Consider the following 27,832-nt stretch of genomic DNA (forward strand, 5'->3'; position numbering starts at 1 on the left):
AGGGGAAAAAAAAAAAAGAAAAAAAAAAAGAGGGAAATGAATATGAGAGATAGTCGATGGCTCTGCATTAAAGGAAAACCCCAGAACACCTGAACAATGCAGGTTCTCAACTTACCTATGAGTTACTTCCAGAAATCTGTATGTTGATATCCATAGTAGGAACAAAAGAGATTACAGAAATATATAAATATTAGGAAAAAATATGTTGCCATTTCTTGCAACAATTATGAAAACTATCTTGAAAGCAGATTATTAAACAGTAGCGATTAAAATAGCCAAAAGACTTACACTGTAGAACTGAATTGGCTTTCTGCTGGCCATAGGAGCAACATCCATGACGGTAACATTGCTGCTATTGAACTCCTAGGAATTACTGTACTCTGCACGCACACGAAGAAGTGGCTGGATCCCTCCACATCTCAAGGTCAGGGCTACAACTTACAGCATTCTGAGAACTGTCACAGTTTTCAACTGTTTCCAAAATTCTGACATTTTTTCAAAGCACAAGCTGAATGAAAACAATTTCCTTTTTCTGTTCCTCTTCTATGATGAACCAAAACATTAGCGATTTTCCACCTCCAAACCTTGGCCATGCCCAGACTCACCAAACCTTTCACTGATAAACAGTTGAACATTATCTCCAATAACAAACAATATTGCTTAATTCTTAAATTGTCACTGAGCACAGCAAGGAATACGTGAAGCTTGCAGACATCCAGTTTTCCACTGAGTGTCTACCAGAGACATAGCATGTACAACTCTAACAGAATGCTGCCAGCAATCTCCAATAAAGTACACTGAGGCAATGTAATACTTTTAACTCAGAAACAGTTTAGAAGAAAAAAATTGAGCAGTCTAGTTCAAAAGTGCTGAAGCAGGTAGGGAAGCTTCAAATAGAGGAGCCAAAAAAGTTCTCAAGTCTCTTGGTGAAGACCACATTAATTTGCTGGGCTTAGCATTAAGAGTCCACTGGTTACACAGCAACTGCTCGTGATAAGAAAGGTCTGCCTAGACTTAGATGGTGCAGGTGTAAATGCAATCATCTTGTTGGCAGAAAAAAAAACAGAGTAGAGAACCACATACACTCCCACATTTTAAACAACCTATAATTTAAAAATAAGCAAAGAAGCATTCTTTTCATCTTCACTTGTTTTTTCATAAAATTCTTGCTTGCTTCAGCATATTTTGATGCACCCATTTACAGCAACATCCTTATGAATTAAATTAACTCTGTTATTAAAACTAACTTATCAGAATTGTATAATCCTAGTTATTTCTAATTTCATTCATGAAGGACACCAAGAAGATTCACATTAACAATGGCTGCTGTAGTTCTGGGAACAGAGAAAGTAAATCTGTATGATGCTTATTTATATTCTTCATTATCCTCCAAAACTTACATTCATTTGCATTAAAGACGATCTTTCATTTTCTCATTAGTCCACAGGAGAATGAGACAACAGGAATGAAGCTGAATCCCAATTCACCTACTGCTGTTCCTGCACTGGTTTGGCTGTTTCTTTTAGTTGGTTGAGTTTTTAATTTTTTTATTTTTATTTTTATTTTTTTTTAATTGTTAGTTATGAGTCGAAGCAGAAGGCATTTAGCTACAACATAACTCCTCCATTTCTTCTTGGCACTCAGTCGACATAAGGGAGCTGACAGCAAAGAACTCTTATCCAGGAGAGATCAAGAATGGACTCACACTAATCGTTTAGACTCATTTCTTAAACTGTGTCTACCCTTTAATTTATCATTAATCAAGACAAGTTACTGTATGTAATCAGGCACTCCCCACACAAGTGAATCAGTTCCCTGTCTGCACAGAGGAACTAGAGAAATACCTCTGTCTTCCATATCTGGTTCACACTGCTGGACTGCCATTGCCGTAGCTGTTAATGGTTGAAAACACTAAAGAAAGGATGAAATGGAAGAAACTACTGACAAAGCACATGTCATCCCTCCTCCCACACAGATAATTAGTAATTTTGGTAGACTTCACACTATTTTTTCCAAATGTTAGACTTAATCAATGAAGGTCTAGTTAGCGGACCACTGCTGCCAGTGTAATGCTGAAGTACAGGACAGTGAACAGCCGATATCTTTACAAGTCAAGTGCCAACACAAGCTGCACAAATGTTCTCATGTTAAATTACACACAGCAATCAAAATCTATTTCACAGCATTGCTGGATTCAACTCAATAAAGGCAGAAATGTCTTTGTACTGGACAGCTTCTCTTATATTTTGGAACTCCGCCTCCAAAATACTCCAGAGGAGTCGTATTCAATAACACACATGCAAGAAGGCCCCATTCTGCCATGTGCCACATGCAAAACTCGTACGCCGGGGACAAGTTCTTCTCTTTCTTACACTAGATTCTCCCATGTGAAGAACAAACCAGAAACAACTGAGACAGATGTTTATAATCACTGAGAACAGGGGAACAGGGTCCTCGTTTGTGACCACTTCAACACCATCCCGTCACCTAGCTGATTCTTCACACAGCTGAATCTCAGCTCTCTTTGTCTAGGTCACTGCGCCAAAGCATGAAAAAGCAGAAGACGGATCAATAAACTTATTTAAAAAACAAATAAATAAAAACAAAGGCAGGGTAACATGTAGAAATCTTTATTTCCATAGAATTTTTTTATGGAACTAACATATTGGTAGATATGAAACCTGATTGCACCTGCATCAGTTCTTGTGAAAAATGTAAATAAAAATCACAGACTATTTCAACATGTCCACAGGAGGCGATCATAAAAGCTTGGCTAGAAGTTCTTAGTCTGTACTATGCAAAATGCACTGCTCCCACCTTCAGCCATCCATCTGTATACGGCAAACACTACAAAACCCTCAATAGGACAACATAAAGCTCATACACACAAACTTTCAGAATGTAGACAGCATCAGCTCTGAAGATATTTCCTCAGCTACCAGCAGAAGCATCGTTAATAAAACTTGCATATACAAATGTCCACAAAACGTCTTATCAAGATCAGTTCTGACAGTGAAAGATAACATCTGCCATTATGCAGCGTCATAACAAATTACTGCAAAGAAACATTGATTTTTTTTCCTTCGTCTCATTAATTCAAGAAAATTGACTACAAACAAATATAGTTATCTACAGAAGAATTCAAAGTGCAAGATATCTTGCAGCACTTCTGCAAACGAGCAGTGACTGAGGACCAGATAGGAAAATAATTTTAAACAGCTGGAAATTGTAATTACAATGTAACAATGCAAAGTCAAAACACTGTTTCCCTGTCTGCCAAAAGCTAAACCACAGACTTACCTTAAGATACAGAAGCAGCTTTTGGCCCCAGAAGATAAACGACAGAACCCAAACCTCTGTTTGCTGTCAATGTCTGTAAGGACAAATGTAAAGTTCTGTCCAACTTGGCTAACTGCATGGCTGAAAATAAAGAGAATAAAAAGGAAAAACTTAATGTTGAGCTAACTTCAAGTCAAAGGTATCCATCCGATCTAAGTACACAAGTCCCATAGCATTTCCTCTTTTACTAGCAGGTTGTGTTCGGGGGTTTTTTGTTGTTGTTTTTCCCTCCAAAAAATTAAATCGGAAAGCACATATCCTCTAGAAACTTAAATATGCAAGTGGCTTTGGTGTGGGATGATACTAAGCAATACATTTCTCTTTAAACGAAAAAGGATAAACTATTTTCAAAGCAGAACATACAGTACAAATAAAACCCATGTTCTGTCATGCAGGCAAAATATTATTCTTCATTTGAAAACCAGTTTACTCTAAGAGCAAGACAATGTTTCACAAATAACATGCCGAGCTTATTTGACACTTGGATATTGACTTACTGAAGTCTTATATCTAGCTACCAATTCTGTAAGTGTGCCAAATAGGCCATTCCTCAGTGTCCAGCAATTCTGCCCATGCTGAGGACTCTCCTTTACTCTAGCAGCTATGCAATCAGTTAAAGGAAAGAATATACTACTGTGCAAAGGAGGAAAAGATAACTGGGATCAAAAGCATACTGCACTAGAGTCAGCTATGACTGTAGGCATAATTTTTTAAGGCTTTAAAACAATTTTTCCAAGTCATTTGCCTCATCTGTAGGATCTTAATGGCTCCTCAAGAGCAGCACAAATGAGCTCAGAACTTCACGGATTTTGGCTGCCACTCACACCCAGTGGGAAGTACCACGCTAGCCAAATCACCTGGATTGGAAAACTCAGGTAAGTGATGCTCAGAATGGTCACATCAAAAAAATCTGCTTTACGTTTAAGCACCATACTTTTTGAACATTATTTATGAACAGAGTGAAAGGTGTATATGAGGTACACCACATCTACCTAAAGATGACCAAACACTCGTGTGGTGATGGTAAGTTCCATTCAAACGAAGCCGATTCTCCTGTCGCTCTATGGAGATGTAGTTGTACTGTAGAGATTTAAGTTTCCTACTTAACACAAATGCTGACTTCCAGTGGGGAAGTTGTGACTAATAAAATTATTAGCTGACTTTTTAGATTTTCAATTTGATATCTCATAATGATATGAAATTAACACTTATTTCAGGTTGTCTTTTCAGTGAGAACAGAGAAATATGAATAGAATTTACATGTGCATCTTTACAACTCAGTAACAACAACAAAAAAACATAGAATAAAATGTCAGGCCATTTAACTATCATAGTAATGAGCCCTAAAAACAAGCAAATATCTAGAGAAAATAAAGAAAAATAGACTTGCATAAAGAAAAGTAGGATCCATTCAGCACTAAGTGCTCCATATTCACAGAAGGACAAAAAGAAAGACACTTAAGAGCATTTCAGTAGCCTGACAATTAGACGGCGTGAGTACTAATATCCTAGAGAATTCTAACTGTCAACAGAACAGCATTTCCATAAACCATACTGCGCTGGTAGGGTATACCAAAAAATCCCTTACTGGTGTTAAGTTTTATCTGTAAAGCTTGGATGTAATGTTACTATGGTGATTTTACTACGGTGTTTTAGAAGGGGATTACATGCTTAATTTTAACAAGGCCAAAAGCAGAGTGTGTGCAAGAAAAGCATTCTAGCTGACAATTAAAATTATAGAAGAGGAGAAAAAAAAACATGCTTCACTCGCAACAGGAAGAAGCTTGTTTATCAGCCAATTGCAACAAGTTGGTAAGTTCCTTCCCAGCAAACCTAAAGATTTTTGCACTTATGTGATTCATAGAAACTGAACACGCCTAAAAGGCCTTGCTCAACTTTCAGCTGTTAATTCTTTATTATAAAAAATGTAAAATAACCTCTTCATTATCCTGGTTAAAGATGTCTTTCCTTTTGCTCACTCTAACCAAAGTGTTTTTGCAAGACCAACAGAATAATTCCAACCCATGTTCCTAAGGTATCTGAACAACAACCTGGTATCTCCACTATTAGAATAAGAATTTTTAAAATCTCAACATAACAGAGAAATTCCAGTTCTAAAACTGTCACAGCTTGAAACAAGGCCATCTACTCAACTGGAAACAGTACCTAAATATTTGGAATGCCTATCCTGAAAAATGTTTTCATGTTTCTCTCTTCTTTTGTTTAGAAAGAACAAAAATATATTAAAAAAACAAAAAATCACCCGTAGGACTAAGAATTACAGTGATTGTAGACCTGATCCAATGTAGTATTTGTGAGGCATACAGAGAGAGTTATAATTGCTAGAATACAAGTCAACTCCATAAGTCACAGCTGCTAAGGACATTACAGACATGTAGATGAAGAAAATATTTCTTCCAGAAGCAGTTTCTTTCTGTCTTAGAGCAGAAAAATGGTTTACTGAGAAGACTGAGGAGAATTGAAGCACCATCTGAGATAATTTCATTATGGGGCTACCTGCTCACTACTTTCAATAACTTGATTTTAAACGCAGTATGAGAAGTGTATAAAGAAATACTCAGTGATTAACAGTTAATTGAAAGAGATAAATTACTGTACATTTGTCACTTGCTGAGTTTCAGATAAAGTCTCTATGAAGGTATTCAATTGGTTCTAAATCCGAAAAGCTGAAGAAAACTTTTCAATTCAGGTGCACTGTGTTGTTCTCTTTGCCATGGGCCCACTAAATTCATTTGTAGAGATAGAAGACTGTTGCTGTAGCATGCAGGTTAGTTCCTTAGTCCCCACACACAGTTCCAAAGCCAAATTTACATCACAAAAGACAACAGCATGTGTTTATATACTTGCAAGTGCACACTCATAAGTGAACATGTGCACTTATTTATTTGCGTATCAGGAAGAGATGTGGCAGACAACTCTTTCAGGTGCAACTTAAGACATCTTTTAATCTAAATTTTAGGTATACCCCAAGACTACAAACCGTTCTTAGTTTTCAAAATGGCTGGTTTTTCTGTGTCAGTCTGTGATGCTCAGTCAAAAAGCTGAATCCAGAAATGAGACTTACTTTTCATTAAGTTCTCATATGCACCCCATATGGGTTTTCAATGTTTCTATCTTTCAAAAATGTTATATTGCTGGGGGGAAAAAAAAGAGAAAACAATAACAAAACCCCAGGTACAATAAAACTACATGTTACAACTATAAATGTGTCCACAGTATAAAGTGAGCAACCTTAAACATACACATGAGGAAAATATATACATTTACTTCCCCAATCCCTTCTCTTAAGCAAGGGAAAAAGATCAGTAAAAAGTGATTCCAAATTACCAGGAGAATTTGTGGCTTTCAAAGGTTGCCCGAGTCAACAAGCATTAGTTAAGAAGCTCTTGCTGACAGTCTGGGGATATTCAAATTCTCTTTTTGTGTACAAATCAGGTACAGTAGAGGTGTTGGCAATGTCAGCTGTTGCCAGCAGTGCCTCACCAGCATCTCTCAACCCTGACCTGCAGGAACTGCCCAGAGGGCTGAGAAAACGTTATCACCTGCACGATCTGTTCAAGCTTTCAGCTTCCTCCAACTACAGACTACCACACAGCTGACCTCACACGTGTGATTCTAAGCAGTGAAATGCTGCTCCTATGCAGCACAAGCAGCAGTGCACTCTTCCAAAATGTGAACATTTGCTCTCAACATGAAATCATCAGACCTAACTCACAGGAAAAACAAAACTAAAAATCTAAAAAACTAAAAAATTTCTGACAATTCCTAAATCACAAGAATACATTTTCTCAGTCAGGTACAGTTCTTCTCTTGTCCATTAGAAACTAGACCTCAATTTTTCAAAAAAATTAGAACCAGAATTAGAAAGTCACAAGGAAGGCATCTGCATTTGAGCCAAGATCGAGGCCTCGAAATGTAAAGCACTTTATTAATTCTTCCCAAATTTTGGCTAATGAGAAGTAAAATCCAGATGTAAAGAAGTTCTGACATGAATATGCATATTTGACAATTACTACCCAACTGTTTTCATATCCAAATGTTACACAGAAGTAAAACAAAACACACTTTTGTGGCTGCCACTGAACAGCTCAAACTTTTTATTTTATTTTATTTTTTTATTTTACTATGTCCATGAAAACTCTAGGACAAAGGGATTCTGAGACTAGAATTTGCACTCTGGCACTTTAAATCACAGTCGAGCAAAAAGAACATTAAGAACAGTATATTTTTTACTTTCTGCAGTGGTTTTATTGAGAAGCTTATTTTCTTGTCAAGTTTGAAAATCTAATCCTACCTGTCCATGTAGAAGGGGAAACAAAACTTGGTCAAAGTCTGTAGAACTTCCTGTGGAGAAGAAAAAAAAAAAGAGATAATTTATACATCTAATGGGACCAATAAATCTAATATTAACCACATCACACAATTTCACAACTTTGCCCTGAAGAAAGACGAGACAGATGAAGAAATATGGGCTTTATCAATTACATGGAAGGAGTACCAGGCAGTCAATCATGTGAAATAATAAACATGATCAAACTTCATTAAAAATGAAAAATTAATCAAGATTCACACATGGGCAGGCAGCAGGAGCCATCCAGCAATTCTCCAAGGGTAGGAGGAGGTTGGGTTGTTGAGTGTTAACACTTCTCTAGGGACAATCTCTACCCTGACCATATGGATCATAGTGAATAACACCAACCCACATGGGTTTGGCCTGGCAGGACCACTTCTGCTGGCACAGCTTTTGACTGTTACCTAGGAACAGAGGTCTGGGGGATTAGAGAATACTTCCCAACATCAGCAAGATAAATAACAAAAGATAAAGCCAATAGGTCTCCTAGCAGGAATGTTTAACACTGCCTACTGCTATTAGAAAGACAATGTGAGTGTTACAAGACGGATTAAAATAATGCGTATTAAAATAAATTACAAACCATTTCCTAAATGTTGCAAAACAGCACCACACACACAGAACTTTTAAATATATGTATGATCTCAAAAAAAAAAAAGCGTGACTGTGAAAACTGAAAACATTAATAATATTTTAATAAATCACCTTCCACTGCACGCCTTTAAATAAATATAGTCATTAAAGAAGCAAAGAAATACATGTACCAAGATAGTATGTTCACACATAGAAGTAATTTGCTCATGCTGTATTCTTCTGTAATATTCAAATCTGTATTACAAAATTCACCATAAAGGTCAACTCAGATTGCAGACCTGCTACCAGTCAGTTCATTGTCCACTCTCCTTCACAGTGAAATACCTCAGGACCTGTAACATCACATATATTTCTGATTTCAGCTACAAGACCACTCTGACTAGATGGCAGACCTGATGAACTCAAGACTTTTCTGGCCTGTAGTAATAAATTATCACCAATAACTAAATTGATGCTCTTCGCTTCATTTATTTCTAAAACCAGTGCCACCATTCAACAAACAAGCTACATCAATCTAATAACCTATTCAATGAAGCGGAAAGCATATTGACTCTCTTGCAAGAACATGTTCCTCCTACATAATTCAAACAAGCACGTCCCATTCTTAGCAATGGTTTCAAGCTCAACTGCTCCAGAACTGTTCTTCAGAGGTCTCCTGACAACTAAAATGTAGCAAGTTCTTTAGATTTCACACAGAAACAGATATGGAAACTTTGACTTCTTGACAGTTTATTGACAGATTATTTAACAACCTTCTGTTTTTAAAGAACAAGAAAGAATCTATTGAAGGATGGCATGTAAAGCAATGAAAAAGGCCTCCTTTCAATTTTAACAGAGGAAACCTGTGAAGTATCTATGCAGGTTTCAGAGTAAAGTCTGCAGAAATGCATTTTCATACAAAAAGCCCTGATATAAAGATCTCATTAACATGACTGGATTCATCCTTGTGCAGTGTCTCTGACTTCCACAAGGACTGAAGTCTCCTGCACAACTCCAATTGCTTATGCACAAAAACTGCACCTGGACAAATTGAAGTTATTTCACACTTGTCCTTTACCCATAGCTGAAAGCTCAAACCACAAAAAAGAAAACCAGAATTGTAAAACAACTGAAATTATAATTGCAGCAGAATAAAATGACTACGTATTTATTGACTTCATTGTAAGTGGCAGCTACATACAATTCTGAAATAAAAAGTAACAAATCATCAATAACATAAAAGTAGAACATACTCTCCACTATTTTGATAAAGCTTTGAATGTTTACTGTAGCTGCCAGTATAAACACTTATTTGATAAAACGTGCTAGCATCTCATCAGCATCATGTTACTGGAGGATAATGGTCTGCATTACTCAAAACTCTCTTTCCACTTCTCTTAATTTTTATGGCTTCCTAAAAACAAAGTGTGTTTAAGAAAAAATACAGTGAATTTATTTCACTATACACTGCCCTGTCTTTCCAAGAAAGACTCTGCAATATTATAACATAGTTTTTACATTATTGGACAAAATCTGCCACTCATTATATATCACCACCTATCTGTGTTGTCTTACAACTGAAAAATTAAGACTAGTACAGGTTAATCACAGACTTAGTTCTAAATTTTAACTACTAAAAATCACACCCAGAATTAGGCTCTAATTAGCAAAAACGCTGATCTTTTGCATGTAAGACATACAATCACTAGAGACCGACCCTATTTTTGCTCAAGTAGCAAGCTTGATAATATAAATATGCTTTTTTTTTCCCCCTCCAATTAAGTCCTGCTCAGTTTTAAAGCTTAGCAACCCCTACATAAAGTACAGCTTTAGGTGACTGGTTACTTACAGCCTTGAAAAAAAACATTCTCTCTTTAAGATTCCAAACAAACAAACAAACAAACAAAAAAAAACCACCATAAAACAAAACCTAGAACTCCTCCATGCCAGCATCTTATAATCTGTTCCATGTTTTTACCTGACATGAAAGATAAGGGTAGTATCTGTAGACTTTTTTCTTATTTTACTCCCTTATGCCCATTTTTTCAAAGAAAAACCTACAAAATGCCTCTAAAACAAAACATCTGAAAAGCAAACAAAACAATACAATCCAGGACACACAGCTGATAAGCGTAAATTACCCAGTAGCTGAAACCCACGTCTCTAGGGTATCACATGCCAGTTTTCTGGATCAATCCCCAAGTTTATATTTTCACAAATCTTCTTACATGCAGTTTGATTTTTAACATTTTAATGAGCAAAAAGTGCATCTATAGCAGGCAGCCAACACAGTTAAAGTGCAGGGCATGAACTGCGTCCCCTGAGGGATTCAGCCCAGCCGTGTCACCAGTGGCTTTAGGACATACACCACCTGGTTCCGTGTCCCAAGGTTCCAACTCTTTTCATAATCAAAACACTGCTGACATTATAAACCCCACATGGGTTTTCTAAAATCCTTCCCAATCAATAAAGCCAGTACATAACTTATCGGAGACAACACAGAGCTCATTGATTAAGTTTGGTTTCAGTAGCAAAGTTTTCAAAATAAATGAGCCAGGAAGAGAGTGTTCAGCCCTTTTGTGTCACACAGCAATTTATGGAGGTAAGGCAGTCTCTGAAACGATTTCTTTCTCCCTTCACACTCCACACAAGATACACTTTTAAAGCACACAGAAAAGAAATCTGCTAAATACATTGGCATGGAGAGAAGACATGACTCAGTGATGAAAGAGATGAATACTGGTTTATATTCTTGATTTCCAATCAGAGGAAGTACAAGTGAGGTTGTCATAAGCAAAATGCTGGACAGAAAGGCTGGAAAATGCAATCAGTCTTTGTCTTCCGCAGCCAGAAATACCACCAGAATCCATGAAACCAGCATGAAATGCATCCTGTTTGCACGGAGGGCCACCCAAAAAGCTGCAGGAAGACCTCACCAGGCTGAGGAGGAAAAAAGGAGCTCTGGGAGCAGGAGGGGCACAAAGGGGCTGCAGAAGCACCGAGTGGGCTTCAGTGGGGCCATGGGGCTCTGCCTGGCCCTGAGCTGCAGATGCTTTTGTGGAGGCTATTTTAGCTGATAGCTACAGAACAAAGCAACTTACTTTCAGAAACTGCAAGCTAGCATGAAGTGAAATGAGGTACTAAAAGAGAAATTCACCACTGAAAGGTTTTGTGTATTTATTATTTCTGCTCAGAAACAAAATCAAATTTGAACATGTTGATGTCTGATTAACGTTAATATTTAAAAATGTTAATACAACACAGGAGTGCTAAAACATTAAGTAAAACATTATTCAACTATTTTTAAATTTGAATAGTTCTTTAATCTACCTTATTATCACAAAATTGTAAACTGCTTTCAAATTTAAATCATCTATTTGCATAATTTTAAACTAAGAATTATTTAGATCACCCACTGCAATGGAACAGCAGGATTAAGAACTCCAAACAGATGTCAGTGCACCCAAATAACCAACTTAAAACCGGCAACAACTCCATGCACAGAACACTGGAAGGAAATATACAAAACCTACAGCAACATAAACCCTGTTTGCTGTGCAGTTGGTGAGAATTTCACGTATGTGTTCCTAGGAAAGGAAATATCTTCATGCACGTCAATAAGAAGCACCTCAGTGACAGGTGCTGCTGCTACACCTTAAGCAGCACTTTACAAAGCAACTACTTTACAATGGCCAGGAAAACGTAGTCTTGCATCAGCATTTTTCTGAAATAATATAAATCTAAGAAAGTAATACTAGAACAAAAAAATAAAAAATAAAAAATAAAAATCCATCCACTAACAAAGACAACAATGAGTAACAATCAGGGATCAGTAAATTTCATCTTCTGAAGGTTTAGACATTAATTTGCATTTATTAGTAATGTCGGCTTATATCAAATTATCCTAAAGTTATTATTTAAGATTATTCTCATCAATTATGTAATTGTGCCATGTAATCATGTACTTAACATGCAGAAGCATTCCAGCTTTATAAAATGAATTCTCAAATTAAAGTAAGGTACCCTGCATGGAGAGGCTGCGTCACAACAAAGAGCTCCGATTTTTGCATGATATCAGATCACAGAAAGCAAAGAACAGTAAACATAAAAGCACCATTTTCCTCCATTTTAAAGAATCCGTTTTTTTCCAGAACTGACAACACAGCTTCTTAAAGAATAAAACCTTGGCTCACAAAACATTTACATCAAACTTCATCTTGCATTGGTTTTAATAACATCATTTTACATCTCGCAGTAGTGCTAAACATTAATAGTTTTGATAATCACCAAAATATATTGGGAATCAATTTTAATCATTTCTTTAGATAGCTCTTCCGCTCTAAAAGAAAACAGGTGCATCATTTACAATCATACTGTCTCAACTTAGTTTTCTCTCTACTTTTTAGCACTCTTTGTATGTCAGCACAGCTGTCCAGCACCAGCCCATCCATTTGCTTAGGGTTCCACAATTCTAGTAGCTCTTTCTGAGCAATTACAAAGCTTGGACTAGAGGGGTGTTTTTTTTTCCTACAAGTCACTTCTTCCCTTAGGGAGGGGGAAATGGCATCATTGCACTGACCTCAGGAAAATGCTGTTTAAAACAAAAGAAAACAAACACATGCAGATACAATCACCATAAGATTAACTGCAAGAAATAAATAACATTTCCAAAGTACATTGAGACCTTCTATCATTTAAATATTTTAAACACAGAAAATATGTGCACAGATGGAAAACTTTTCTCATTGCATTACTAAAAACATATTTCCCGATAAAGCTCAAAATCCCTGAATTTTTTAAACCTAATTGTGACTCTGTTTCTTAGAATTCACACCCCAAGGCCAAAGCTTTCCTGCCACCAGTCCTTCAAATCTGATTTGGACATTACACGGGAGGAGGCTCCAAGCCTCCCTGAGGTCTCACTCCTTTTACAACATACGCAAAAACAGCAGATAATGGGCCTATGCTGAATTCAGCGCTCTGCACAGCTCCTCCTGGGACACAGGCCTAGCAGATGTGATAAAAACTGTGTCAGAGAAGTAGCTCTAGTTTTTGCCTTAATGACAACTTCAACCTCTCAACTAATAGAACAAAAGAACAAAAATGACTATTACTTGTTTTTTGGTAGAAAAAAGCTGAAAGTAAAACTGAGCTAAATATTTAAGCAATTTTGCGAAGAAGGGTCTTGAGTAGAGGCCTTTAAAATCCCTCCAAGTAAATTGAGATTTAGTTTCATTCTGAGACAACTGGCTTTCAGCTAACACGCTATGTCGAGAAATGAAAATCTACAACTGTTGTGATAAGAATAATTGTTCCACTCAAATCATGAAGAACTGAAGAACTGTATAAACAAGCATTAAAATCAAGGCCACTTATGTGCATAGACACTGAGCTATTGCTACAGATAAGAAACGTCAATATCAGGTACCTAGAGCTGTAAATATTTAGCAATTAAAGACGAGGAATATTTTCCTTTCAACATTTAGGAAAAAATCAAGTTTGAAAAAATAATCATACTTCTCACACTGTAAGTCAGTTGCACAGGTATCTCGCATCAAAATACGGAGTTAAGTGCACCCACTGGTTAATATTTGTTAAATATTATAATTCTGGCTTAAGATGACTGGCTCTTTTACACATTGCCTCAAATGCCCTATTCAGCTGCTACGGCATACCCACTTAATCAGCAATCATTGTCCTCCCAGGCAGGACTTTGTTGTCAAGACAAGCACCGAAACCTTTAAAAAATTTCAGAACTGGCATAAGAAAAAAGTGATCTTTGTCAAACAAGGAGAAATTTATGCAAATCTTTTATAAACATTCACAAACATTTATTTAGCTTTTGAAATGTTGGCCTCATTTGAGAGCATGAAAATGAGGGGGAAATAGGAAGATGCAAAGGACAGCTTAGAGGCTGGCACACTACATAAATATTCAGAAGGAAGATTATAGGATTCGTGTTAGGCTGTCTTAGGTTTCTCCAAAGTCCACATAGAATACCAAAGAACAAAACTAACGAGAAGTAGAGCAGATGTTAGACAATGCAGCAGCCCTCTTTTCCACACTCACTTGGCTATACTTGGATGCTTTCATTTTTTCTTTCAATATGGTTAGGTCATTCAAGGATTCTCCTATAGACTCCGTATTGTGGCTACAGAGCTATAAGCTGGACCTCTGTCAGCTTTCCAAAAGTTCCCAATGAAAAGGCATTATGCAAATTCCACCTCTCTTACTCTTTCAGGAAAAAAAAAGCCTCCAGTATGCAGTCATTGGAGTATTGGAAGTCCCAGCCTTCATTTCTGTATGGTTGTGTTTGCCTTAGGGCCATGCTGCTTGTTTTGACAGTGGATCCCCCTAGATAGTTGGGATTAGTCGAGCTTGTTTAGATAAACTTGAAATCAAGGCCTTCTCTAGGTAGACAGCTAGATGTAGCTACTGAGTTTCCAGCTGCCTTCTTCTTTCATCCCAAAACAACTGCAGATTCACAGTAGAGATCACAGCCACAGGCTATGTCACATGCATAAGTACAAAATTAAAGGCTGCTAAAAGAAGCCTTTGTATGCCTCAGTGCTAAAATAAGGAATCTGTACTGCACAGTTTAAACAAATTATTCAAAAACACCAATAAGGGTCTGCAATGGGTACTTAACAAGGTATGCTCACAAAATATATACTGATTACATAAAAGGGCAAGATCATGGGTTTTTTAATCATTCCTGCATCGTTCGCTGTCCAACCTTCTCAAAAAAATACGTGCAAGTAAAAATTTTTTAAGTACCTACCAGATTGTCTGAAAAATGTGTTCTGTTTATCAAATGCAAACTTCGTGATCAGAGGACATTATGAAGATACTATTCCAATTAGATTTTTATTCATGTTCATGAAAAGAACTGGCTAGATTTGATCTTCATGGTAAGAACATATTGGAAAGCATAAAAACTCATTCACACAAACATAATACATTGAAAGACAAAAGGCCAGCTCTCCAAAGCCACACTGAAAACTATAAGCAAAATCCACCCACGTAACCACATTACACCTTTACTGAACTGCACTGTAGCTTAGCCCCAAAAGGGCATTTATTCAGGGGTAGGAAGAGCAGCTCTGACTTTTTAAAATTTCAGTCTCTTCTAGCTAGGTGCAAGATTTTAGAGACACCTCAGCAGCACCTGGGCACAGACAAGAAACAAAATTAAAGGAAAAATGAATCACAATTATGTTATAAACAAATAAAGCAAAAAGGACAGCTACTGAAGAAAATAAATAAATAAGCAAATAAGCAAATAAATAAATAAATAAATAAATAAATAAATAAATAAATAAATAAGCTAACTTCCATTAATTTTAAGTACTACTAAAAATCAACTCCCATCACTCTTTAAAGAAAAAGGCCGGAAGAAATTCATGATGTTGAAAGCAAACAGTTTAAAGACAGCAGCAGAATTTTACAGTTAAGAAGCAAAGAAAAAAATTTGCCACGAAGAACTTCTTTGCCTTTTTTGCAAAGGCCTCAGCATCACTTTTTATTCATCTACACTATTATGGAAATTCTACCATCTCTCATTGCAAAATTAAGAGATTTCACTGACAAAATCTTTTGCGGAAATCTGAAGTATTAAAAAGCAAAAGAGAATAACATTGGAGTCCAATTTCTTCCTGCACCAGTTACCAAAGAAAATATTGGACTGCATTCAATGAATCATTTTACAAATTCATCCTAAGTTCAAGCATAAATTCTCCATTAGTGACATCCTCAGCACGAGGTAAGCTACAGATTAGGAATTCTAACCAACGACTGAGCAGAATACGTAAATCTTGAGAAGTAAACAGTCCTATTCCATTTGAAAGAAAATTTGAAAGAAAAATAGAAGAACGCATGTTACTAAAAAACTGAATATGGCTGCCAAGAAAAACACCATGGATATGTGTAACAGACTGTTATCAAATACAAAAAACTGATATAATTTCTCACAAATGTCTTCTGATAGCAACCACCTGATCCTGCTCACTGCTGCAAAGAACACAAAGTTCTCTAAGTGCTTTAAAGCAATTGCTGATGAAGTTACTTATCAGCTACGCTAGCAGGCATTACCTGGCTCTTTACAGGTAAGGAAATGTAACAAAACTGAACTATCCCAAAGGGGGCAACAGCCAGCTATTTTTTTAGACTTGGGAGTTCCCATTTCTCAGGCTCAGGTTCACACCACGCATGCTGATACAAGCCTCACATCAGCACCTATGAGAAATGCATTCTCAGGAAATTAGCTTATGTAAAAATCCCAAAGATCCAGTTATACATTCTTACACACCAGTTCTCTTTCACAGCTAAGACAGTAAAGTATTAAAAGAAAACACCATCCAGAACACAAGTTCTGTTCTTTTCCTATGACATAACTTTGAATGCACTACTCTTACACTTAGCATTCTTGCACGCAGTTACTGTGTGTTTTCTGTAGGACACCTACCGATACATCTCTAAATTATATAAGGCACAGGGATCTGAAAACCACACAGAAGACCACAATTGAATACTTCGTATTATTGAAGTAACAAATCACCAGCTGACTTCTTTAGGAAACCATGTTTGCATGTAAATTATGTCTCCAGAAAAGAAATAGGCAAACAGTGTGATGTTACAGTGCTGTATGAGGGAGCCAATAAAAGGTCATGCGTGCTTCAAAGAAACTATCGCTCGTAGTAAGACTCCCTAGTTTGGGGGGAAAAAAAAAAGAAAAAGAAAAGAAAAGTTGTATTTCCATCTACCTCCACTGAGCCCAAACTCTAGGAAGTCCCACTTCTGTCAAAATCAGTCAAATCTGCTTCTATCTGGAACTCCAAAAAAACTGTGAAGGAGCAGTCTCCAGAAATCTTTCATGGCCTCTGCACCTGGCTACAAGAATTCAAGATGATCTGAACGTAACCACACCACTTACCTGCTGATATTTAGTTTACTCCTGTTTCAGTAAGTATCCTGATCAAACAGCAGAACTTTTTGTTGCGCATACAAACATCAGCATAACCACCCATAACAAGAATGATCATTAAGAGCACTGAGATGACTTGACAACAATTTTAATATACTTATACCTACCACATTGCTGGAATTTATTATTATTTTTACGAAGCAAAGATACTTTCTACATGTTACTAATTTTTGAAATTGTTCATATATTGCTCTACAGCACCAGAACATAATTGAATGTTTTCAGGAGACTGAAAAAATAAAATTTCCTATAACATTTTGATAGTGGCCAGCTTAAACAGGTAGAATATTACTGCATAAGCATCTTTCATTTTAAAGGATCTTACCTTTACTCGATGTGAATATTTTATAGTTTTATCAATGAATTTAAACACAGGTGATAATGATTACTCACTTCAGGCCTGATCCCACAACCTTTACTCACATGAGTAGTCCCCAAAGGATTTCAATATGGCTACCTCAACGAATACGGGCTGGCAGGACAGGTTTTAAATTATTCATGTATTCAGAGGTTTTTAAAGCCAGAAGGGACCATTATGATCATCTAGTCTGACCTCTTGTATAACAAAGGCCAGACAATTGTATTCAGTAATATTTGTTCTCAATTGAATAATTTGTGGTAAAATCAAGTCGTGTTTATTAAACTTTGACTACCAACTCAAATTTTACATGAAAGAAAACTGAAACTGTTTAGAAACTGGCTTCAGCCACTTTTCCTCACACTTGAACGCCATTATTCCTCTATTTCCATTCCAAATTTGTCTCACTTCTGAACAGTGGCTTTTGGCATGGCTTTCCCACACAGAGTTCAGAGTCCAGCACTATTCCAGGAACTCTCAGGCCAAAATCAAGCCATCTAAGTCACCTCCTGGGCCGATTCAAAAGATCACCTCGCAGTTCTTTGTTGTCTTCTGCACTTTTACCACTGCTGCCGTGCACCATATTTTCTGAAATGCAAATATCAGAACTGGAAACACGTACCAGTAATTCAGTGATGCAACAAAGAGAGAAAACAGCATCTCCAGCTCAACTCCCCCACAGATACAGACAAATGCAGTAACTGCTGAGATTGCTTAACTTGAAGACTAAAAAGGAAACAGTTCTGAGTACTTTCTCACTCAGTGTGCTCAGGCTTCAGGACTAACTTTTTTCAGGTACTGACTTAACTGCTTTGCTCAGTACAAATCCATTGCAATCATTTTTGCAGCTTAGCACCTGGCAGTAGTAAAACAAATATACAAAGTCATAAACAAGCCTAGAATGTTATGATGTTATGCAAAACTCTGTTCAGTATCTGAAGGACTACTTAAAAGCAGCTAAACTGTTAGGCTGCTATACATATTCTCTGAATTCTCTCATCATAGAAAAATTTAACTTTCATAATGCTTAGATTTACTAAACTTAATTCTTAAATGGAGTTTGGATGAAGAGATTATGTCAATGGTTCAATTAAGAACCTTTATCACTTATTTTTCAAGGTTAGAACAAAGATAATATGCCCTACTACATAAACAAAGGCATTAGAAGAAGCTTTGCATAATTTTTTAATTCTGGTGAAACAAAAGGTATATAAAAGCAAGAATAGAATGAATAGGTAAGAAAACCAGACTTCTTTCATGGTCTAAAGGAAACGTAAAGAAAAAACTTGTAATATATGATGACGATATAATGAGACAAACAAGGAATACAGTGGGTTTTTTTTTCTTCCCTCACTTTCATATATTCATACAGTTCTAGTCTTGAAAAAAGCTCACTTCAGGAAACGCTCAGTTCTGTTGGCAAAGGCCATGGTTTGAGAGCCCTGTCCTCTCTCTGTAGACTTGAACCAAAGAACCCAGCTTTGCTGAAGGAGGTGAAATTGCTTCCAGAATGCTTCAGTGAAACAGTAGCTGCATTACCTGCACATAGGAGCTCATCTCCTTACCAGCTGCACAGACTGCTTGCCTACACCATACAAAGGTTTCCATTCATGCTGCTATTTCACCACTTCCTAGACAGTAGGGGTCACTGTACATGGGAAACACTGACAACTATCCTACATTAAGTATTATTAGTCTTTCAGCCGTATGAAAGCAGTATGATAGCTCTATACAAGCTGAGACCGTAAATGCTTCAGAAGTGTCAAATACTATTTGTTTTTGTTTGTTTTGTTGTTTGTTTTGTTTTTACTATTTATACTGTTTTAGTTTCACTACAAAATGAGAAACTAAAATTCTGAAATGCTTTCAGAACATTATGACCAATTTTATATATTTTGAGTGACTAATTACTCAGCCTTTCCAAACTAAGCTCTTCATCCACTTCCTAAAAGATAGGTAACAATTCAAGTTACTCCTAAGACAGGTTCCATTGTGAAGTACACAACCCACGTAAAGCAAAAACTTTATAATGAAGATACAACATGCAACTCAGAAAGATCAAATTGGATTACAATCCTCCCTGTTCAAGATACAAAGCCTCCTCAGTTAACAAAGGCTTTGCAGGAAGAGGACTAACATTCCATTTTGAGAGCTAGCATTGAGTACATATTCTCCAATCCCACAGCACTTTAAAATGATAAAAAGAAAAGGTGCTTTTTGTTTTATCCTGTGTGAAACGTTTCTGCAGTGCTCATAGAAAGACCATTAGTTTCCATATAAAGACCACCACAAAAGTTTAATAGTTTCTATAAACGTAAAAAGATTGTTGATTTCACTGCAACCTCAGTTTCAATGCCAGTGGAAAGAAAAATTACCTGCAGAACAGAAGTACCAATCTGTGCAAGTATCAGCTTGCAAGCATGCCTATTTCAGCCTTGCTTACAGGTACTGATGCATACAGTACTTCACCAAATTATAGAGAAGTTATCATATCCACTTGAAGCAGCACACAAGTGGAAACCACCACAGCAATCTTTTCCTTCCCTTCCAGATAAGCTACAAAGACTCAGACATAAGGTACTGAACGATGCCCTACTGAAAGACGACAGTACATTTTTCAAATGCTTTTTACAAAATTGTGTAATTCCTGCTACACTTCCTGCTGATGGACTATTTGTTCTTTTTATATTCTTTTTATATACTGACTTTGCTGAAGCATTCTTCCTGATGGAAGTTCATATTTTTGCAACAAAATTCCTTCACTATACGTAGCTGGACCAGGGTAGCCGTTAATCTTCTGGTTTATCTTGAAGATAATAGACAGCAAAAATTCATATGGTGATAAAACTGACAAAGCACAATTTGTATTCCAATACCACAGGATTTCACCAGCAGAAAAATGAACATGAACTCCATTACTGTATCTTTATTAGAAACCCAAATTCAAATTCTGGGTTTCTGTTTGTTAGTTTTATTTTTTCTTCGGTTGGCTGGTGCTGTTTTTAAAAGGATACTTTTAACTGTGATGCTGTTTTACAAAGAAACTAAGTGTTCTCATCAAGATACATACCTAGCTTTTCAAGTGCAGTAAATTTTCAGATAATTGCTAACAGCTTAGCACTTCAGAACTGTAGCTCACAATGCCAATTCTTTCATTTCATGTTAAGTACAACCGCATATACGTAAAAACACATTTTATTCTTCAATGCTGCTATAAAGCACCCCAAAAAAGTTAATATACTCTTCTACCTTTAAAAGTATCTCAAAATTACTTCAGCCCCTGCCCCCATCATGTGCCATTCAAAAACAAACAAACAACCAAGTTTTAACCACTTCAAATGGCCTGGAGCCATCGTTAGCATTTTTGTTCCCTAGTAAGGTTCCAAAGGTACCTTGTCTATGACACTTCTTATAAAATATTCCATTATACAGTTATTTAGCAGATTTAAACCATAGATGTCATTGTGGTCTGAACGTGTCAAAGACAACTTGGGGGAAAAAATAAGGACACACAAAATTCATTTTGTCAGTAATTATAATCAAAATTCCTACAATGTGGCTAGCCTGCTCATTACTTCCTTACTTTGTATCAAAACCCTTATTTACATTTCAGATTACATTTTTCATGAAACAGTAAGATCTATCAGAGCTGAGAGGACTGAAATAATGAGGGAGAAATATTTTAATAAAACGTGTTGGGTCTGCATTACTTCCGTGTCAGAAAGAAAGGTTTCTTCTGTAGCAATGGATCATTTATTCTGTCTCTAAATGAGAAGCAAAAGATGAAACTGATGAACTTTTACTGCCCATTTGTCTTTAGCAGACAATTAAGATAGAAGATCAAAATGGATTATCATACCACGCAGACAACTGGCCCAACAGTAATACATCTCCGGGACCACAGATTTGTAACTCTCTTTTATCCCTCCCCTTTCTTCTTACTCCTTTTTCCTCTCTAAAGGCAATGCTAGCTTTGTGGCTCAAGGGGAGCCAAAAGGCTGGTCATCATTATTCAGTCACAGATGTCAATCTAACCTCCCTTTTTTCTCAGTTTCTAAAGCAGTGAGGCACAATAATTTGTGACAGATTCTTTTACTGTAAGGTACAAAGAACACACAGAATAAAACATCTAGCAGCAGCGAGGGTCTCTGATCAGATGTACTGGTACATGGGAAATACAGTGTATGTAAAAACAAGCACTGATAGTTTAGATGAATAAAAAAACCTTGCTTTTTTTTCTTACTAATAAGTGCTTTGCTTTGTGTTGATTTAACTCAAATATTCCTTCTGGATTAAATCATAAATGTTTGATTGCTAGAAACAATTTTTGCTTGCACTAACATGCACGCTGTACCTCCCTTCTGCATAAAGGTATACATATAGAAAATGCAAGTTGTTTTCTTTTTTTCTTTTTTCCTAAATGTGCACCTTCACCTTAAGTGACACAGCGCTTCTAAATTTTTTTGGTCTAAAAATAGTAAATCAGAAGTTTTGAGAAGTAAACCTACTTGACTGAGTTGTAACCACTGTGTTTCTCAGAGCTGTAAGTTAACCAGGAAAAAAAAAAACCACTGACAGCTCTTCCTTTCCCTATCTTTTTTCCTTTGGTCTCCTTCAATATTCACAAGCAAGTGAATTTTAAATCTGTGTCAACTTGAAGATACAGTTACCATTAACACAGTAAGTATTCTTCCTATGAGTGAAATTTTGTTTGTTTTTTTTTTTTAATCTACTGGAAGTTTGGAAGTTAGGCTTCCTGTCTTATGCTTTCTCTAAAAGCTTGTACATGCACACCATTTGATGATTCTAAGATCCACTCCATTCCCCTACACACACAAACTCACTACTGTGATTTTTGTGCAGTCTGAAAACAGAGAGAGGGAATTCTGACTATAAGTTGGTGAGTATCTTAAGAATTATACATGAGCTTCTAGCTTCTCCAAGTTTTATTCAGTCTTCCACATACATAGCAGTACTGTAAAAGGAATTATTTGCAGGAGAAAAAAGAAAACTGCCAAGAATGTACTTGTTCTGCTAATGTACAAGACTACTCTACTACTTTGAACATAGACACAACTGACTGTAGCAGCCCTAAAGGGCCATCAGTCCACAGAGGACTGACCTGATAGTCTGCAATGTGCTATAAAGTAGTTTGTCTATCATGTAAACACCAACCTAGGGATCTATCTACTCATAAGTTACAGACAGCAGCAGTAGGAAAGCAGACTCCAAAAAAAGTTTAATTCCCTACTATACTTCATGTGTAAGGGAAACTTTAGAAATAAAGTCTAGTGAAAAGCAGTCAGACTGCTTCGAAAAATTTTTAAAAATTAAAAAAAAATACTACTGCTAAAAATACTGCAACAAAAACACTCTGAGGACCTGGTCAAGGTCCCATTGCATCAAACAATTACAGCTACTTATGAAAACACTTGTTCTGGTGTTGATGAGCTATCATGTCTAACAATTGTTAAATGCATTAAACAAAACACCACAAGATTTCACTTTTCAGAAAGCCATAATTAAAGTGAAATCATCTGAAATAAAACAGCTCTTCTGACCTTAATGTAAAGCCCAGACTCATTAAAGAAACGTTAATTGTTATATTAAATACAGAGTTATTTGAGCGTGTCCCAGAAATAAAGGTGAAAGAAATCAGTTTGCAACCTAAAGACAGTAGTTACCCTGAACAATGACAAAAACAACAGCACAGTATCTCCAGCAGTACCACAGACACTGCAGCTGCAATTCCCTCTGCCTAGCCCAAACCCACACCCCAATACACTACTAATGAGACCCAGCAAAACAAGGCAATTTGAAGTTGTTAATTTCAAAGTCAGTTAGAGATCTGTGTATAATCTAAACAATAAATATCTGTTCTACTTGCGCATTCTACCTGCACAGGCAGTTTCAGATCATCTTTTTGAACCAGATTACAGACTGCACCATCAGGCAAGAATTTTAGAAATGCACAGTAGAGCCAGGTGCCCTGTTAAACACAGCCATAAACCTTTCAGACAACGAAGTGACGACTGTCAAACAAACTGCAGACTGTGGCACCTAAAGGCAAAAACTAAAATTTATTAATGAATTTTCTTCCCATTCTCACGTTTGACTGTAAAAGCAAGATTGTAAAACAATCTTACGAGATCCAAAATTCTCCCATTTTCTACTTTAAATGTGAAAATGTTCTTATCCTCTTTCCCCAATTACAGCTTCTTTTTCTTTCTAAGAATGCATTTATCTCTTTCAGTAAAAAGAGCAGCAATAATATGTTGTACAACCCTGAAATAAATTTTGTCATGTAAAAAATTAATTACGCATTCCAAACCTGGTCACTGTAGTCCTCTGGGAATTGCCTCCGCACCTCAGGATCTGTAAATAATTGACAGATAATATTAATTGGCTTTGGATTAGTGAGCAAGCAGAGAATCACACATTAATATTTGATCAGAAGATGATAGCAACCCTGGCAGGGGATCCAAGAAGGGCAGCTGAGGCTGCTATGTTGATAAGTGCAGGGAAGGACTTTTCAAGGCTCTCCCTTTACCCTCCTCCAGAAAGACAAAAAGCGTATAAAAAACATACACACAAAATGCACGAAGTCCAAAATCAGTGACCATATACATACATACAGATGTATGGTTACAACTCAATTTATATATTAATGACTTTATAAGACATCTTGGTGCTACACTGAGTTTTAGTCTATAACCCTGTGCACTATGTTTCCGTCAGAAGTAAAAAAGTGCTTCAATTTAGCGTTTCTAGAAAAACCTACACTCCTTAGAAAAAAAAAAAATAATATATATATATATATATATATCTGGAATTTGAAAGAGCTAACTAATACAGTCCTGAACCACCAGGTTAACAGACATTAGACACTTCAGATTAGTGAGCACTCAGACTAATGCAATGTCCTTATTCCTTTGGATTGTCAGAAAAAATATCATGGTAATATTCTCTGAGAAGTTACGTTAAGTTTAACTTAGAGATGTTCATAAAACAACAAAACACCATGATTGAAATTATTTATATGACAACCTATTTAAAACAGCTCTCTTCAAAGCCATTCATTTTTCAAAGCAATATGACTGAGAAGGCCAGAGCCCTTACTACAAAGGAATTTTTTTAATTATTAAAAACAACAACAACAACCACCCATACAAAGATCACATAACAGTTCAGAATAAGAAGTATGCATGTAATGCATAGAAAAATCAACCAGCATACTATGCAGTTTCTACCATTTGCACAAATTCCATTGCTTTGGGTACCTGCAGCTCAGCACAGGGCTATGCCCACCAGATTCTGCACTCTTTATACAGTGTTTCCAGAAACGTTATGTAGGGAGGGATGTTGCATACACAATCTCTACTGTTCAATTACTGTCATACCACACTGTATCTAAGGCTTGCGAGAGGGGGGCAGTGACTCATTTTTATGACACACGCACCTTGTACTGCTGCTTTAGAGTTGTACCATCCTAGATTTTTAATGACAAAGTTTATTTCAGTCGAGCTGGGCAACTCAATTGCTAGCAGGTGCAAACCTTTGGTAAGAGTAATCAAGTTAGCATCACAGCAAGACTGTACAATGACAGACAACTTTCTAGCTTAATTTTTCAGATATTCAGATGCTTAGCTGTAACACATACAATTATATACATAATATACTGAATTTCATATATGTATATGAGCAAATCCCTCTACATTAACAAACTGCAAAGCAAGAAATTGGCCTTTAAAACCTTAGCCCGAAAATTCTTACATCTCTATGCGTGTCATCATGCTAAGTGTGCAAACATATGAACACAGCTGAACTCACATGAGCAGTCCTTTATAGACAAGTCTTCCAAGTAACAATTTACAGGACAATCCATTTTATATTTCAGCAAAGCAAGGACTTGTTGGTAAGATGGAATGTGGCAACATCTACTTACATAAACCTTGAGAGCATGTATTGAGAACACTGTAACAATTCATGACAAGCTATACTGTTTTTAATATAAATGAAAGCTTTTCATGTCAATCAACTGCATACACCAGAAGAAATTAATTAAATTCACGATGCATGAAATTTAACTTAATTTCTCATCCACAAATTTCAGTGGAAAAAACAGAAATACAAACTTAGATGCACAAAGTTCTTGGTGGGATCATTCCTGATTACCTTGGTTAATTAAGACACTGGCATATATGGTTTGGATACAGTCTGCTTCTGATGATACATCTCACAACAGCATCCAAACAACCAGTCCACATAATCTGGAACCCTACAGTTGAGAAAGTCACCTTTAATTTACACCTGGCTACCACATGCCTACACGTTTTTACAAGTACTGTATATTTTATACTGCATCCGCTCAGTCATTTCAGCTTCTAAATTGTCTGGGAATGTTTACTAAACTTTTGGTATCTTTATTTGGAAAACACTACAGAATGGAAAGAGAACACGTCACACATTGTTACAGCTTTCTTAGCTTTCTCTATTCTTCACTGCTGATATAATCTTTCTTTAAGAGTTATTTTCAACTCTGCTTAGATACACAATAAAGTGAGACAGACAGTGTCTTTATGAAAAAAAAGATCTATGAAACTAACATGACTACAGTACTCAGTATGGTTGGCTCTCCATTGGAAAAAAAAAAAAAGACACAAGCTGCCTCATTATCTATACCTGCTCTAAATCACGACAGACACAATCTCCAAATTCTTCAAACTGGGGCAGAACAAGCATACAAACAGAAAGGCAGCTCGAACAGGAATTCAGCATTCTGCTTTAATAACCACCACGAGCATCAGCAAAATACCCTTCAGCACTCACATGCCCATGTTTTAACCAAATATTTCCTAACTGACTGCCAACTTTGCCTATAAGCCTAAACTAACTCAAAATCCTTGAACACTTGGACTAACACTGATTTGCTTTGCACGCTGTATGCAGACAGAATTAGATGTAGCTCCACTGAATCTCCAGACAATTAAAAAACCCTTCACATTGGACATCTACTAGAGGTTCTTATTGTAAGACCTAACACAATTATGTTCAAACATGTTTCCATTTTTACGCTCCACAGGCAAAGTAAATACATCTAAAAAAATTCTTCCAAGCTCAGAGAAGTCTAATCTATTTGCAAACATCAGAGAAATAGATAGTCTGAAATCCTTCTAACCAACCTCTTCCATAATCAATGAAGTAAAGAGTATGAAGACTTCCAGTGCACCAGTCATCCACAATTAGAAAGCATTAAAAGCTCAGGTCAGCGAAAGGCCGCACTGCAAACCAATGAACAGACAAAGCGAAAGCTCACATCAAGAAAAATGTCGTAAGAATTATGGAACTGGTTCACAAGATGAACTTCAAATTGTGCCACAGGTTGAACTTCTGCACTGATGGTAACAATTACCTCACATTTATGTTTATCACATCTGATTTTATAAGTTTCAGCTCAAAAAAGATGACAAGATTTGTATTTCTGCCATTAGCAACTGTTGACAAAATATGTATTAACAGCATGCTGAAACACTGCACTGGAAATTCCTAGGCTGTAGCAAATGTAAAGCAGAATGTATATACTATTCCAAAAGGAAACTAACATACACTGTCTTATTTGCAGCCTCCCCCTCTTGTATGGGTACAAGTGCAATGAAACATAAAGAGACAGACCTCAGAATAAAACTGCACTAAGAAAAGTCAAATTCATTTTACTGCTAATGTTTATACTCATCTTAAATAGCTTTTAATCCAATGGCATGTCGTGAACTTCCCTATGTTTCCTGAGTGACTTCACGGAAGTCAGAGCGGGTTCACTTACCAACTCCACGAACATCATTGTAAACTCTCTTCCCAGAAGATACAGCTCCATGCAAAGCAGCTCCTGCCCATAAAATGCAGTTTGGCCAAAACCCTACAGATCCACTATTCTGTATTACCACAACAGATGCTCTCTTCTAGGGAGAAACAATTAAAAAACACAAAAACAAAACAACATACAAACAAAACAAACCAGGCAGTTATTTTCCAAGCTGCTTCCTCTGTCGCTGTTTTTCAGAGGCAGTTTTTAGGGAAACTACCAACAGAACAGCTGAGTCACCTCTCACATGAACAGTATGTGAAATTTCTGTCACTGAATACACTTTTCATTTCGAAAATAGGGGAGAAAAGACAATGCTGTTTTCCTGTGACAGAAGAGTAAAATTTT

At 36.5% G+C, this 27,832-nt stretch overlaps 1 protein-coding gene across 8 annotated transcripts in view; it reads right to left on the bottom strand.

The window, feature by feature from the left end:
- DENND1A (DENN domain containing 1A) overlaps positions 1-27,832 on the bottom strand; it is a 174,690-nt gene that overhangs the window by 123,345 nt on the left and 23,513 nt on the right. For all 8 annotated transcript variants that reach the window (XM_031556243.1, XM_031556244.1, XM_019621530.2 and 5 more), the window contains exons 3-5: positions 23,957-24,000; positions 7,655-7,704; positions 3,301-3,420 (exon numbers count right to left, since the gene is read on the bottom strand). In XM_031556243.1, the coding sequence (XP_031412103.1) occupies positions 3,301-3,420; positions 7,655-7,704; positions 23,957-24,000 (214 nt within the window). The remainder of the gene's footprint in view (positions 1-3,300; positions 3,421-7,654; positions 7,705-23,956; positions 24,001-27,832) is intronic.

The sequence above is a fragment of the Meleagris gallopavo genome, chromosome 19, assembly GCF_000146605.3.
Source record: "Meleagris gallopavo isolate NT-WF06-2002-E0010 breed Aviagen turkey brand Nicholas breeding stock chromosome 19, Turkey_5.1, whole genome shotgun sequence".
NCBI lineage: Eukaryota > Metazoa > Chordata > Aves > Galliformes > Phasianidae > Meleagris > Meleagris gallopavo.